This window comes from Schistocerca cancellata, chromosome 3, assembly GCF_023864275.1.
Source record: "Schistocerca cancellata isolate TAMUIC-IGC-003103 chromosome 3, iqSchCanc2.1, whole genome shotgun sequence".
NCBI lineage: Eukaryota > Metazoa > Arthropoda > Insecta > Orthoptera > Acrididae > Schistocerca > Schistocerca cancellata.
In genome coordinates this window covers 670474190-670490579 of record NC_064628.1, presented here as the reverse complement: position 1 = coordinate 670490579, position 16390 = coordinate 670474190, and the positions used below count along the sequence as shown (strand labels likewise).

The window sequence follows — 16390 nt, the reverse complement described above, 5'->3', positions numbered from 1 at the left end:
TTGGGTGGCACGGGATACATGCGGACGTGCATTGTCCTGTTGGAACAGCAAGTTCCCTTGCCGGTCTAGGAATGGTAGAACGATGGGTTCGATGACGGTTTGGATGTACCGTGCACTATTCAGTGTCCCCTCGACGATCACCAGTGGTGTACGGCCAGTGTAGGAGATCGCTCCCCACACCATGATGCCGGGTGTTGGCCCTGTGTGCCTCGGTCATATGCAGTCCTGATTGTGGCACTCACCTGCACGGAGCCAATCACGCATACGACCATCATTGGCAGCAAGGCAGAAGCGACTCTCATCGCTGAAGACGACACGTCTCCATTCGTCCCTCCATTCACGCCTGTCGCGACACCACTGGAGGCGGGCTGCACGATGTTGGGGCATGAGCGGAAGACGGCCTAACGGTGTGCGGGACCGTAGCCCAGCTTCATGGAGACGGTTGCGAATGGTCCTCGCCAATACCCCAGGAGCAACAGTGTCCCTAATTTGCTGGGAAGTGGCGGTGCGGTCCCCTATGGCACTGCATAGGATCCTACGGTCTTGGCGTGCATCCGTGCGTCGCTGCGGTCCGGTCCCAGGTCGACGGGCACGTGCACCTTCCGCCGACCACTGGCAACAACATCGATGTACTGTGGAGACCTCACGCCCCACGTGTTGAGCAATTCAGTGGTACGTCCACCCGGCCTCCCGCATGCCCACTATACGCCCTCGCTCAAAGTCTGTCAACTGCACATACGGTTCACGTCCACGCTGTCGCGGCATGCTACCATTGTTAAAGACTGCGATGGAGCTCCGTATGCCACGGCAAACTGGCTGACACTGACGGCGGCGGTGCCCAAATGCTGCGCAGCTAGCGCCATTCGACAGCCAACACCGCGGTTCCAGGTGTGTCCGCTGTGCCGTGCGTGTGATCATTGCTTGTACAGCCCTCTCGCAGTGTCTGGAGCAAGTATGGTGGGTCTGACACACCGGTGTCAATGTGTTCTTTTTTCCATTTCCAGGAGTGTATATTTAAAAAGTGCCTAAGTAGCTATATTTTACAAAATGTGCTCATGAGTTAAACAATAATTTTTACATAAATGTCATTCCAGCTGAACTACATTGATATTAATGAAAGACTGTGATCTGCTGAAATGTAACATCTTTGTCTCTGCTCTGTGTTACTCTCTGTAGTTTGTATGTAGGGAGGGAGTTGTAATGTGGCAGTTGAGTCATAAGGATGTCTGGTGTGAGTGTTGATGGTGGACAGATGTGGGGAGACAAGACTTTAACATGTCCCTATTGCACCCATGTGAAATGCATTCATAAAATTATGTCATTGTCAAAAAAGGTCAGCAGCAAAGACGTGTTTTTCAAATGTGTGAAATAAACAAAAGTGGTTCTCTAAAAAGTTTTTCACTCAAGAATACTTCATGCTTACCTATCTGAATTATTTCTGGACTACAAAGTATTCCATTACTGACCTAATTATTTGATGAATGGATTATGCCAAAACATTATTCTGGGAAGAGTCTGATTTAGTTCTCAAATGTGAGAAACCCTGGGCTCTCTTGCAAAGATCATGCCCCATTTTATTACAGGACAATGAGAAGCAACAATTGTGATGGCAACAAGATAATTATTACTTTCTCAACTATTGACTTCATTGACAAACTACTTTGGGTGTTGATGATCAGCAACCTGTGTCCTACATAGTGAATCAAACATTTCTATGTCTATTTCTTTAGACAGAAATGTAGTTAAATCCATACTGTGACAGTTAGTCATATTCATCTCTAATTGGCTGTGGAGCAGGGTTGTTTTGACTTTGCAGCTCTCCACAAAAGTGGTTCTTTCAATTCATCCTGGGTTCATCTAATCAATTTCCTGTTTTCCTGCAGTTTCCTCATTTTTCAGCTACAGTTCATAATCAATAAATTGTGGAGTCCATCTCTGTTCCTGGAAATGTATTTTAATTTAACATGGTTTCCAACTCTCCATATTATGCAATCTGTCTAAAACCTTCCTGTACCTAAGGTCTCTTCAACAATGGAAATTTTCTTTCATTGTCCTTTAATCAAGCCGAGCAATTCACCTGACATTGTGCTTTGCCAAAATACTACTAGGTGGCTTACCATTTCATTACTTTCTTCTAATCTACGTTATCCTACTGTTTTTCTTTCTCTTCCTTCTTAAACTATTGAATTCCAGTCACTGACCACAATTAAATTTTCACTATCCTTAACAGTCTGAAAAAATTCTCTTAGCATACATTCTTTCAATATCTTCATCATCTACAGACCTAGTAGGCATATAACCCCTGTATTACTGTGGTTGGTGTTGGCTTTGTGGCTATTTTGACTATAATAGTCCACTAACTGTGCAGTTCATTGTTGTTTACCCACATTTCTAATTACTTTTTCTTTATTAGGCCTAATCCTGCAATACTCCTATTTAATTTTGTGTTGATAACTCTGTATTCACCTGACCAGATGTTGTTTTTCCTGTTGCAGTTCAAAGTATCCATTTCCTTCTTAAATTTGATAATCTACTTACCCACTTAAAGAATCCAACACTCAACACATTTATCCTTAGAAACACAGTTTTGTTTTCCTGATTATGACATCCTGCTTAATAGTCTGCACCTGGAGACTGATCTGATGACTACTTTACCTCCAGAATATTTTATCCATTATCATTAAATCAAATGGTATACCTGAATGTCCTGGAGAAAGAGAAGGTAGCTGTAGCCTTTTACTTTCAGCCATCTGCAGTGCCAATACAGCAGGCTACACCGGCTGACGTTACAACGTCAGATCAGTCAAACAACCAGACTGCTGCCTCTACAACTATTGAAATGGTTGCTATCCACCTTCTACAACCATATTTTAGTCTGGCCTCTCTACAGGCAGTCCTCTGACATCACTGCATGTACAGTACAATTATCTGTATAGCTGAGGATAGGAAGTAACTATTAGATGTCATGACTGGAGAGCTCAGGGAGTTCACTGGATGTCATCTAAGAAACAAATCCATCATCTGAGTAACAAATCCATCATGTGATTTCAATCCTTTTAATACTGCCCAGATTGGCTATTGTGATGCGAAGAAAGTAAAATCATAAAAGAACAACCACAGCTAAAACAGGACCAGGCACAGCTCTCTTACTGACAAATAGAGACTATGGAGATAATATTCTATTGTATTGCACAGTTTTATTGATCCTCTTCATTATTTTTGTACATACAGTAGATACAAATTAATATTGCAGAATGTAAGGCAATAATTAAAAAAAAAAAATCAGGAAACGAAATTACTCATGAGCTCCTAAGCATTACTGGTTGTCCAGCTATCACAACAACTGTGCATAGGAAGTTAAAAAGAATGGGGCACAGTGATTGAGCAGCTACTCAAAAGCCACACATTTCTGCAGTCAATGTTAAGTTACATTATTACATTATATTAATATTTGCTCCATAGATAATGACTATGACATTTTGTAATGATGTGGAATGTGTCAGTTTAACATAAGTTTTCTTTACACACTGCAATTTTTTTATTGTTTATTTTTTAACAGTTTTTACTTCATTTCTAAAAATTCAACTTTTGAGCAGAAGGGTTTGTCATTCAGAAATTGTTTTAATTTGTTTTTAAATGCTGGTTAGCTATCTGTCAGACTTTCAATGCTATTTGTCAAATGACCAAAGATTTTTGTGGCAGCGTAATTCACTCCTTTCTGTGCCAAAGTCAGATAAGGGTGAGTTACATTGCCACACACTTGAAGTGTGTAAAGAGAATTGTCATCAGACAGTGGATGACTAGAAATGAGTGATTTTGGGTGATGAATCACACTTTACCCTATAGAAATCTGATCGAAGGGCTTGGATTGCCATCAAAATAGGCAAAATAAGGCAAAATAGGTGGTGTTATGGTATGGGCATATTTTTCATGGTGAAGGTGTGGTTTCCTTACTGTGTTTAAGAAAATGCTGACAGTGGAAGCATACAAACACATATTACAGCACTGTGTACTATGTACAGTAGAGGAACAGTTCATAGAAGATGTCTGTTTGTATCAGCATGATGAAGAAGAATTTGAGAGGCAATGGTTTGTGGACAATAACATTCCTGAAATGGACTGGCCTGCCCAGAGTTCTGACCTGAACCCAATGAAATAGCTTTGGGATGAGTTAGAATGCTTAATTTGCTCTGGACTCAATTTTCTATCACCACGTTTTGTGGTTTCAACTCTTGGGGAGGAATGGAAATCTCTGAAGATTTTCCTTCTTGATGGGATTGACAGAACACAATGAATTAATGAACAGGAAATGCAATACTTTTTCTGAGTCAAGCAGCAAATAAAACTGTCCCTTCTACTCTCACTAAAACCTCTATCTGTTTCTTTTTCTTTCTTTTTTATTCAATTAATCTGCCGCATCTCACTATAGTTTTTTTTTTCCCTCATCACTTGTTACCTCTATTCTTTTGTCTCTCTCTTTTCCTTTGTTTCATGACTACTGAGCCACAATATTAGCACATATTTATTCTTACTGCCAAGTATTATTAGTGCTATTGTTGTTGTTACTGCAATGAAAATGTGGTTGGTTCAATTTTTATACTAATATACTCAGAAGACCTAGGATTTCAGACTGATGAGAAGGAGAAATGTGTAAGCAGGCTTGTCACTGTACATTTTGGCAAAGGAGAAACAAAACAAAGACAAAAGTTATTAAATACAGTAGAAATGAAATTAGTTTCTAATTCTGAGTTAGGAGCAACAGACAGGAGAAATGGGAATGAGGATTAAAGAAATGAGAATGAGAATTAAACATGGTGGTCAAAATAAGGGTTATGTTTAGTGTTAGCAGAGGTATGAAAAAGGTCATTATATACATAACAGAGGATCTTGTGGTGCTAATATTAACAGATACATTACATGTACAAACAAAAACTGTTACTGAGGAAATCATAAACACTGTGCAGTGGGTAAACATAACAATATGAATATCAGCAAATGAATATATTCATTTTGAACTGTGATGCATGACTGCAACCTTAGGAAGTCTCTCCAGATTTTCATCGGATGCTGGACATGCAAACAAACAAACCAAAAAATGGATTTCCTTAATAACTCCATCTTGTTATGACACTACTGTTCCAGGGAAAATATTACACCCACCTTAAGTCATCAAGAGACCACACTTCTTACAAAGAACAGGATTATTTATTCAGGCATATGTGCATAAATCATGCTTACCTCATATAAAGTGTTCTTATGGTTCATCAGAAAGTGTAATTACTTCTGGCTTTAGCAAGTCCATTTTATGAATATCTGCAATAGTTGATGATTCTCCTGTACACTTTTCTTCCTGGCTGTCCATATGACTGAGATCTGCAGAGGACGCTGTTGGACTGATAGGGGTTATGATGATCTCAGTGGCAGCTGCTCTCCTCAACAGTGCAGTGTTCTCCGTTACAACTGAATCATCACCACCATCCCATGAGTATTGGAGATCTTCTTTTATGGACTCAGGGGTATATATTACATGAGCTGAAAAAAATTAGCAATTTTATGGTGAATAACCTGACAAACTGGCAAGTTAATACAGCATTTGAGATAAGGAATAAAAAGAGTTTTCGTGCTGTAAACACTTTGAACTATTATTGTCCAAACTTGCAACAGCATTCTTGAATAATTAAGACCTCTATTGCCAAATATCATACTGACTATACCCCATACTCAGTCATACATTTACAGAAATTGTCACTGTAATTATTATTATTTCTGTGTCAAAATGCTAAATAAATTCGTTGTCATATAGTATTGAAGATGGATTCAGATTATATGAAGCATATTGAGACAAACAAAAGATTTTACACAATTGTCATCTTGTGCAACATATCAGTACTGTTTGGGAATAGCAGTTGCTCCTCCGTTTTGCACTACTCACTTGACTTAAAAATGAGTTACTGTCTTCTACTGTGTAAATTTTTGTCCATTTTGTAAGAAATAAGACAGTGTAGTACGAGGAAATGTTACTGAAGACAATAAATTCCATATGTTACACTTTACTGGCTACGAGCTATACACTGGAGAATTTATTAACAAAATCGTCAAGATGGAAAAACAAAGGAACCTGTTGAGGGGTTGTAAGAGCTTCCTTCTTCAAATGTTCATAAGAAAACTTACAAATGAGTACATCTTTATGCAAACTCTGAGCTCTGATAGTAATCTGGACATATGCAGGATCCAGGCTTTACAGAAACAGTTAGTGGTATAGTGAGGTGTGTTAAAACAAGATGTCACCAACAATGTATAGAATAGAAATGTGAAAGCACAACACTCAGTAGTTTGCAAAAACAAGAAGAATGGAAGATCAAGCAAAAGAAGTCAAAAGTGAATTATGTAACTGAGGTAAATAGTTTTAAGCCTCTATATGTTGCAAAGTACAGACAAAGTGATGAAGGGAAGAAAGATTTTATATTTGGGGTAGTTATCCCAACTACAAAATTTGGTTCTTCAAATATGAACACTTAGATCCTCTAATCGTACCCCATCACATAACAAAAAAAGAGAAATGAAGGCTTTTATGGCAGTCAGCTACAGAAACATGAATTTCAGGATGTGCTGCCAAAATGAACATCCATTAACATACATAGTTTTGGCCCATCCATAAATATTGCTATTTTTACTTCTATTGAAATGAAAATAATTAATTTACTTAAAGAAATGCAGCAATCAACCACAGTTTATATAACTTTATCTGTGTTTCATGTTTTAACCATCTTCAGTTGCTGTAATATACTTGTACTTTCATTATTTTGAAGTTTATGTCAGCTACGTTTCGAATGCTGCAATTACCAAACATAAATTAACAAATTCTTTAGCTACAAATTTAAGGTTTTTACACACTTTCCATTTGATTTACTTTTTATTTTACAACTGGTTTTTATGAACACACTCTCTCCTTGATTTACTTTTTATCTAACAAGTTTTATGAACAATCTGACAGTGTCACCATGGGAAATTCTACACCTCCGCTAGTGGCCAACTTTTTTATGGACAGTTTTGAGGAGATATAACATGACTCAGCAGTTTTAAATCCATCAGTATCTTGGCAATAAGTTGATGATACTTTTATTGTTTGCCCTATAGTGTCGGACAGCACAACTATTACATGCTAGTGCGGAGAAGTGAAGTGTTCATATAATGTGTGTACGTGCAGTTTCATGTGGTGTAACTGTTGAATTGCAGCTGTCAAGGTAGTTTCACATCGGCTGACATAGGTGCTGTGTTTTGCATGTAATAAGTGAATCACAGCTGTCAAAGAGTTCCACATCTGGCCACCAGGGGTGCTGATTTTTTATTTGTTGCATGTGCTTAGGCATTCTCCATGGGTTATGTTTAGTCCTATGTTTTTTTATGTTTTATGATCTGTACTGTCACTCTGGGTTGCAATTCAATTAGCCTACACCCCTGATTGAGTAAAGTGTTTCCTGTCAAGCATAATACTTTGGCATTAGATTTATCAGTATTATTATCTTGTTCACTTCTGATTACACTGATCACAACAAGTGGTGGCCCCAATGTGATCCTTGAGCTGAAGGAACTGAACTATAGCTGTTTTTCCTATGGAGCTCAGGAGATGTCTGAAGAACATGCTGTATCAAGACTAGTGGCTCATTTTGACCTGATAACCCTGTCTTATGGTTTGCACAAGTGGAAACTAGTTCACACTTGTTGTAAGCCAGTTGAACTACTGTTTTGCAGCTGAGATGCAAGACATTATCACTTCATCCCCTGGCAGCAGATTCCTGTGAGAAACTCAAGGCAGAACTAATACAGAGATTCGCTGCTTTGCAGGAAAGTTGAATAAGACAAGTTCTTATGCAAAAAAACATCAGTGATTGTAATCTATCACAACACCTACGGTAATTTTGCAGTAAAGTGGACAATGTCACCTTGCCAGACAACTTATTGCATACACTATGGTGCAGTAGATTACTGCCACAAGTTAAGGCACCAGTGGCATCACAAACTAACATGCCACTGGGTGACGTAGAGGAGTTGGCAGACCACATAGAGGAAGCTATCTCACCTGCCCAGATTAGTTGTCATGGCACAAAGCAACAATACACCAGCAACAGTTATTGTCTGGGATGCTGGTTACAACTTGCATGCAGCAAAAGTAGACATGTTATGCGTGCAGGTCAGCACATTGTTGTCACAAGGCGACATTGGAAACAACAGAGGCAAAGGGTGTTACCGCAGACATTTGAGAAGCTGGTCTTCAAGCAACACTACATATTTGCAAGGTGAGCATCCTGTGTGTTGGTACTACCACAGACTTAGTGAGAATGAGCAAAAATGCTGGAAGTGGTCAATTGTAGGTGTAACCGGCAGCCCATCACCATCCAGGCACCTGTTCATCAGTGACAGAGGTTCTGGCCTGAAATTTCTCATAGACACTGGTTCAGACATCAGTATCCTGTCATGGTCTTTCTTGCATCGCTGTAGGCCATCAACTGCCTTCCCTCTAACAGCTGCCAATATTTCAACTATAGCAAAATATGGAACCCAGTGAATGGAGCTGAACTTAGGTCTACACATGGAATTTCACTGTTGCACAGGTCATGGAAGAGATCATTGGTGCAGATCTCCTGGCACATTACAAACTGTTGCCAGACGTGACAAACCCCAATTGGTGGGTAGTGTTACTGATGTAACTGTAACTGGTTTTCATCACAGTACCACCATCCTCAGGGCAAAGCTTGTACAAGCATCTGAGGGTGAATACACTTCACTCTTAAAGTAGTTCCTGAACTTCACCTTGCCACCTGGTGCACCTAAACAGATTCTGCACAATACAGTGCATCACATAAAGATGTCAGATGGACCATCAGCGTTGTGCTGATCTGGACATATAGCATCAGATGTTAAACAGTCTGCAGTCCTCTGCGTTGCATCTGGTGCCAAAAAATGGTGGGGCCTGGCACCCTTGCAGAGATTGTTGTGAAATGATCATGAGAACAGTGCTGGACCGATATTCTGTGCCATTACTAAGAGACTACAGCTAAGTGTTACATGGTACAATGATATTCAACATCTCAAGACTGTGCTACAGCCTGTACTCAGATACCTGTGGCTACAGAGTACATTCTAAAGACCATAAATATACCATTTGGTCTGTTTGAGAGTATGTGTGATAGTCATGTTTAAAGTAAGAACCAATTTAAAATGGAGTAAGAGAAGCTTCATTTATGAATGGAAATTGTATGGCAAACTATAATACATACAAAACTTCCTGGCAGATTAAAACTGTGTGCCCGACCGAGACTCGAACTCGGGACCTTTGCCTTTCGCGGGCAAGCGCTCTACCATCTGAGCTACCGAAGCACGACTCACGCCCGGTACTCACAGCTTTACTTCTGCCAGTACCTCGTCTTCTACCTTCCAAACTTTACAGAAGCTCTCCTGCTGTGGCTAAGCCATGTCTCCGCAATATCCTTTCTTTCAGGAGTGCTAGTTCTGCAGTGTTCGCAGGAGAGCTTCTGTAAAGTTTGGAAGGTAGGAGACGAGGTACTGGCAGAAGTAAAGCTGTGAGTACCGGGCGTGAGTCGTGCTTCGGTAGCTCAGATGGTAGAGCGCTTGCCCGCGAAAGGCAAAGGTCCCGAGTTCGAGTCTCGGTCGGGCACACAGTTTTAATCTGCCAGGAAGTTTCATATCAGCGCACACTCCGCTGCAGAGTGAAAATCTCATTCTGGAAACATCCCCCAGGCTGTGGCTAAGCCATGTCTCCACAATATCCTTTCTTTCAGGAGTGCTAGTTCTGCAGTGTTCGCAGGAGAGCTTCTGTAAAGTTTGGAAGGTAGGAGACGAGGTACTGGCAGAAGTAAAGCTGTGAGTACCGGGCGTGAGTCGTGCTTCGGTAGCTCAGATGGTAGAGCGCTTGCCCGCGAAAGGCAAAGGTCCCGAGTTCGAGTCTCGGTCGGGCACACAGTTTTAATCTGCCAGGAAGTTTCATATCAGCGCACACTCCGCTGCAGAGTGAAAATCTCATTCTGGAAACATCCCCCAGGCTGTGGCTAAGCCATGTCTCCGCAATATCCTTTCTTTCAGGAGTGCTAGTTCTGCAGTGTTCGCAGGAGAGCTTCTGTAAAGTTTGGAAGGTAGGAGACGAGGTACTGGCAGAAGTAAAGCTGTGAGTACCGGGCGTGAGTCGTGCTTCGGTAGCTCAGATGGTAGAGCGCTTGCCTGCGAAAGGCAAAGGTCCCGAGTTCGAGTCTCGGTCGGGCACACAGTTTTAATCTGCCAGGAAGTTTCATATCAGCGCACACTCCGCTGCAGAGTGAAAATCTCATTCTGGAAACATCCCCCAGGCTGTGGCTAAGCCATGTCTCCGCAATATCCTTTCTTTCAGGAGTGCTAGTTCTGCAGTGTTCGCAGGAGAGCTTCTGTAAAGTTTGGAAGGTAGGAGACGAGGTACTGGCAGAAGTAAAGCTGTGAGTACCGGGCGTGAGTCGTGCTTCGGTAGCTCAGATGGTAGAGCGCTTGCCTGCGAAAGGCAAAGGTCCCGAGTTCGAGTCTCGGTCGGGCACACAGTTTTAATCTGCCAGGAAGTTTCATATCAGCGCACACTCCGCTGCAGAGTGAAAATCTCATTCTGGAAACATCCCCCAGGCTGTGGCTAAGCCATGTCTCCGCAATATCCTTTCTTTCAGGAGTGCTAGTTCTGCAGTGTTCGCAGGAGAGCTTCTGTAAAGTTTGGAAGGTAGGAGACGAGGTACTGGCAGAAGTAAAGCTGTGAGTACCGGGCGTGAGTCGTGCTTCGGTAGCTCAGATGGTAGAGCGCTTGCCCGCGAAAGGCAAAGGTCCCGAGTTCGAGTCTCGGTCGGGCACACAGTTTTAATCTGCCAGGAAGTTTCATATCAGCGCACACTCCGCTGCAGAGTGAAAATCTCATTCTGGAAACATCCCCCAGGCTGTGGCTAAGCCATGTCTCCGCAATATCCTTTCTTTCAGGAGTGCTAGTTCTGCAGTGTTCGCAGGAGAGCTTCTGTAAAGTTTGGAAGGTAGGAGACGAGGTACTGGCAGAAGTAAAGCTGTGAGTACCGGGCGTGAGTCGTGCTTCGGTAGCTCAGATGGTAGAGCGCTTGCCCGCGAAAGGCAAAGGTCCCGAGTTCGAGTCTTGGTCGGGCACACAGTTTTAATCTGCCAGGAAGTTTCATATCAGCGCACACTCCGCTGCAGAGTGAAAATCTCATTCTGGAAACATCCCCCAGGCTGTGGCTAAGCCATGTCTCCGCAATATCCTTTCTTTCAGGAGTGCTAGTTCTGCAGTGTTCGCAGGAGAGCTTCTGTAAAGTTTGGAAGGTAGGAGACGAGGTACTGGCAGAAGTAAAGCTGTGAGTACCGGGCGTGAGTCGTGCTTCGGTAGCTCAGATGGTAGAGCGCTTGCCTGCGAAAGGCAAAGGTCCCGAGTTCGAGTCTCGGTCGGGCACACAGTTTTAATCTGCCAGGAAGTTTCATATCAGCGCACACTCCGCTGCAGAGTGAAAATCTCATTCTCTATAATACATACATTTTTCACTTTTCAGCAGGATCACCATGAACATTTAAACATCTGTCAAGTCATGAAACCAGCTTTTGGATCCCACCATCAAAGAACTCAAGAACTCAGCCACCTGACCATTAAACCAGTTAGTAACAGTTTCTTTCAACATGTCATCATTTTCCAAGAGCTTTCCACCATGAAATTTGTAAGTTTTTGAAACAGATGAATGTCTGATGGTGCTTAGTCAGGGCTGTATGGTGGATGATACAGTTATTCCCCATGAAATTTGTCCAATTTGCATCTTTGTTCTCACTGCATTGTGAGACTGAGTATTATCATGAAGCAGAATGATACTGTTAGAAAGCAATCCCCACCAGCAATTTTCAATAGTGCATCTAAGCTTTAATAATATTTCACAGTACCTCTCAGCAGTTATTGTCATTCCTCTTGGCAAAAACTCTAACAGAAGAATGCCTTTCCAGTCCCCAAAAAACTGTGGCCATGATTTTCAGTGTTGAAAGTTCTTGTTTGAATTTTTGTGGTTTCATGGTGAGTTTGAGTGATGCCACTCAGCTGGATTGACCTTTATTCTCTGGAGTGTAATGTGTAATCCACATTTCACCACCCATCACAACATGACTCAAGAACTAGTCATCATCCTTGCGACAGTGCTGCAAAGCAGGCAAAGAATGTGCTATTCACTTTGTTCTGTATTCTTCATTTTAGGCACCCTTATTGCACACATTTTTTTGTAGTGTAGTTTTTCAGTAACAATGTAAAAACTGTGGTAGTGAAATTTGTGGAAATTTCTGATGCAGCTTGCCAATAGTGAAGTGCCTGTTTTGGTGAACTGCCTCATCAACTTTTTGTGTCAAGTTTTCATATGACAGTAGACCATCCAGATCATTCTTCATCATGAACATTTGTTCTTCCTTGATTGAACAGTCTATACTATTGCCATCATTTCCATCATTCGTTACACCTGTACCATAAACTTCACCAAGATGCCAGTGAATTTCAGAAGAACAAACTTGTTTTTCATTTAAGTGCCAATTAACTGAGTGCACTTCACAATCAGCAGGATTACTAATTGACATGATGGTAAAAGAAGGAGTATAATCATACAACCAACATTGGCAGAGATGTGAAACGTAATGACAGTGAAGTGAGAGACTGGCCAAGAATGGGCGACTGTAAACAGGATGCACAGACACAATGAGCTATTGATTCTTACTGTAAAAGTGACCCTCATACATGACTTTTGAATTATGAAAGACAGTGCAGACATGGGAAATATTAATTGACTCTCCCATTTTGTTTCACATTTCTGGACGATGAGCTCGTGTTCTCAGACACTGAGAAACAACACCAATAACATCTACAAGTGGTGTTCAAGTGTTTGGAGCATTATAGAGTCTTGTTGAACATGGCCAAGTGTGTTTTTGTACAATCTGAAATGACCTCCTTGGTACATAGAATCTCTGCTGTGGGGCTTCTACCTCTGACAGAGAAGACTGATATGACTTTACAGTCACCTAGGCCAACCACAATAAAGGAATTGCATCAATTCCCTGATATGCTAAATTTTTATTGTCAGTACCTGCCTCATGCAGCATTGACTGTGTTGCTGGCTGGTTCTAAGACGAAAGGCAACTCCCCAGTGCAGTTGACAGAGGCCATGAAACAAAACATGGCTTACACAGCACTTGTAGTTCATCCCAATCTTGACAAACCTCTTGTGTTAGTGGTGCATTCAAGCCAGATAGCTATCAGCGCAGTGCTACAGCAGTGGTCAGACAGTTCATGACGACTCCCAAAAACTGTCACCCTCTTAAAGAATGTGGAGTACCTATGACAGTGAGCTCCTGGTAGTATATGATACAGTGAAATACTTCTGCCTTCAAGCCAAAACACGAGTGCTTACGATATTCAAAGACCATAGACCACTGACTTTTGCATTCAGATGGAACAGTGCCAGTTGCTCTCCTCGCTAATTCAACTATCTACAGTTTGTAGCCCAGTTCACTATTGACATCAAACACATTTTAGGAATTGATAACGTTTTGACTGACTGTCTTTCACTTGTTATCAGTGCAACAAGTCCTATCAACTTTACTGCACTGACCTGAACACAACAAAAACATGAGGAACCTCAAACATTTATTGACAACATCGCATCAGCATTACAATTGCAGCATGAGTGTTCAAGGAGAAGATGTCATCAAGCTCTAATGTGACATCTCTCACAGACAGTCTCACCCATTTCTTCCACCATCATTCAAAAGACAAGCTTTTGACAGCGTCCTTAACTTGTGCCATCCAGAGTACAGCTGACTTTTTGACTCATCTCCCAATGTTTTGTGTGGCTGGGCATGGAAAAGGACTGTCAAGAATGGACAAGGACATTTTTGCAATGCCAAAGGTATAAAGTGTCTTGCCATGTGCATGCCCCAATTAGCGATTTTCCAGGTACAACTGTCGTTTTGCCCATGTACACCTCTATGTTGTGGGACCACTTCCACCATCGAATGGTCAGCCCTATCTTTTCACAATGATCAGTCATTTTATCTGTTGGTCAGAGGCAGTGCCAATTGATAATATCACAGCCGAAATGTTAACTCCTGCCTTTACATCATTATAGTTAGTGGGGTTTGACTGCCCACAGCATATCACTACCGAATGTGGACAGCAGTCTGAGTAGCATCTGTTTGTGCAGCTTGGCACGTTTTATGGGTATGTCCACAACAGGACCACTACTTAGCATCCCAATAGCAATGGCAGGGTTGAATGCTGGCAACATTCCTTGAGGGCAGTGCTCATGTACCCTGAAAACACATGGACTTCAGCTCTTCTAATAGTTCTCTTGGCCTATGAACAACTTGCAAACCTGACGTGAATTCTTCGGATGCACAGTTGGTTTAGAGAGAGACACTGTGTCTGCCTGGAGAATTTTTCCATGCTCATACACTGCAAACTTCCTCACAAGATTTCTTACAATGACTGAGGAAATATGTCACACAGATCGGTCCTCCAAAGGGTTCATGTCACGGCATGTTGCCTTGTTACATGCATCAGGACTTGCATCACTAGTCACATGTCATGCTCTGCACCGACAGTGTAAAACCATCTTTACAACCTCTATACACTGGCCTGTGCTGCACATTGCGAAGAAGTATGCAGACAATGGACATATTGGTTAATGGCAAGTCAACCATTTCTCTGAAAAGAGTAAAACCTGCATACATTTTTCAAGAGGCATCACCATCTGCTACCCAATGGCGACATCAGAAACTTCCTGAACAAGATGCCCAGTCGCAAGTACCAACACCACAGCAGCAGTCCAGAGAACAACCACAGCACAGGCAACCCACGCAGAATGCTGTATCCACTTCCCTGCCCATTTCCTTAATACCAATGCTCTGCTTCCTTCAAGGAGGCTGCTATAGTGTCTGACACCACAGCTGTTACGTGGATGTGTTTGAATAGCTTGTCTACATTCAGTGTCACATGGTGGATCAGCTGAATTGCGGCTGTCAAGATAGTTCCAGGCTGTCTGTCAGAGGCACTGTGTTTTGTGTGTAATAAGTGAATTATAGCTGTAAAATTTGAAATTTTCCTGGCGAATCAACTGTTCAAAAAGATTTCAGGTTTGCAGCCGGTTGTCGTAAATTTCATTGCACAATATTTCGGCTGGGCAACTGCCAGCCATCTTCAGAAGAGCCAAACAAGGACTGACAAAGACATTCTCTGTTGCAGCTTAGATAGTACTGCCACACATGCGTTGCAGTCACGGAGACAGAAGGGCCACACCACCCAGCGGCAGTGCCCTCGCTGGTGGAACTGCAATGCTTAGCTGCCATTGGTATTGTCGCTGGCCGCAGCTATCTAAGTCTTCTGGCGTCTTTGTCTAGAGCAAATTTTGGAGATGATGGGATTCCAAGCGTTATTCAATTGGTAATCACTGTCATGGTTCATTAGATTTCCCGCAATGCATATTTCAACTGATTCTTTGATAATGGAGTCCCAAAGAGTTGTTGCAGTGGCCAAAATCGAAGTTTTGTTGTACTCCATTGAATGTCCATTGGAAATACAATGTGCTGCAACTGCAGACTTACTGGGTTGCAGTAGGTGAGTGCAACATTGATGTTCTGTACAATGCTCTTCCACTGTATGCGTTGTCTGTCCTATATAAGCCATACCACATTGACACAGTATTTTGTAAATTCCTACCTTCCACAGTAACAAATCATCCTTCATGGATCCCAGCAAATCCGAAATCTTAGAAGGCAGATGAAAAACCACTTTCACATGAAAATTATTGAGAATCCTTGCTATCTTGAAGGAGATATTTCCGTAAAGGGAAGTAAAGCTAGGGACTTGGCTGGCGCGTTCTCCTTTTTATCCACTTCCCGGTTCCTGGCTGTAGTTGAGAAGGCCCTGTTAATTTGCCAGGTTGAGTACCCATTGTCTCTGAACACTGCCCTCAAATGTCCAGTTCCTTAGGCAAATTCTCTGCATCTGACACCGTGTGCGCCCTGTGTACAAGGGTTTTAAGTACACTCATGGTCTGGGATGGGTGATGGCAACTTGAAGAATGCAAATACAAATCAGTGTGAGTGGGCTTATGATAGACAGAATGTCCCACAGTGCCGTCACTCTTCCGTTGAACCAAAACATCCAGGAATGGAAGGCAGCCATCTTTCTCTAGTTACATAGTAAATCAAATATTCTCATGGATAGAGTTAAGATGATGAAAGAGCTCCATTAACTTTTCTTCTACATAGGGCCACACTATGAAAGTGTCATCAACGTATCTCCAAAAAACAGTTGGTTTACAGACCACTGATTTGGCTC

At 42.0% G+C, this 16390-nt stretch overlaps 1 protein-coding gene across 1 annotated transcript in view; it reads right to left on the bottom strand.

Moving 5' to 3' along the window:
- The window catches only part of LOC126175638 (potassium voltage-gated channel subfamily KQT member 4), a 992116-nt gene that overhangs the window by 47276 nt on the left and 928450 nt on the right, over window positions 1-16390 (bottom strand). The window contains exon 14 of the mRNA XM_049922528.1: window positions 5239-5532. Coding sequence (XP_049778485.1) covers window positions 5255-5532 — 278 coding nt within the window. The 3' untranslated portion in view covers window positions 5239-5254. The remainder of the gene's footprint in view (window positions 1-5238; window positions 5533-16390) is intronic.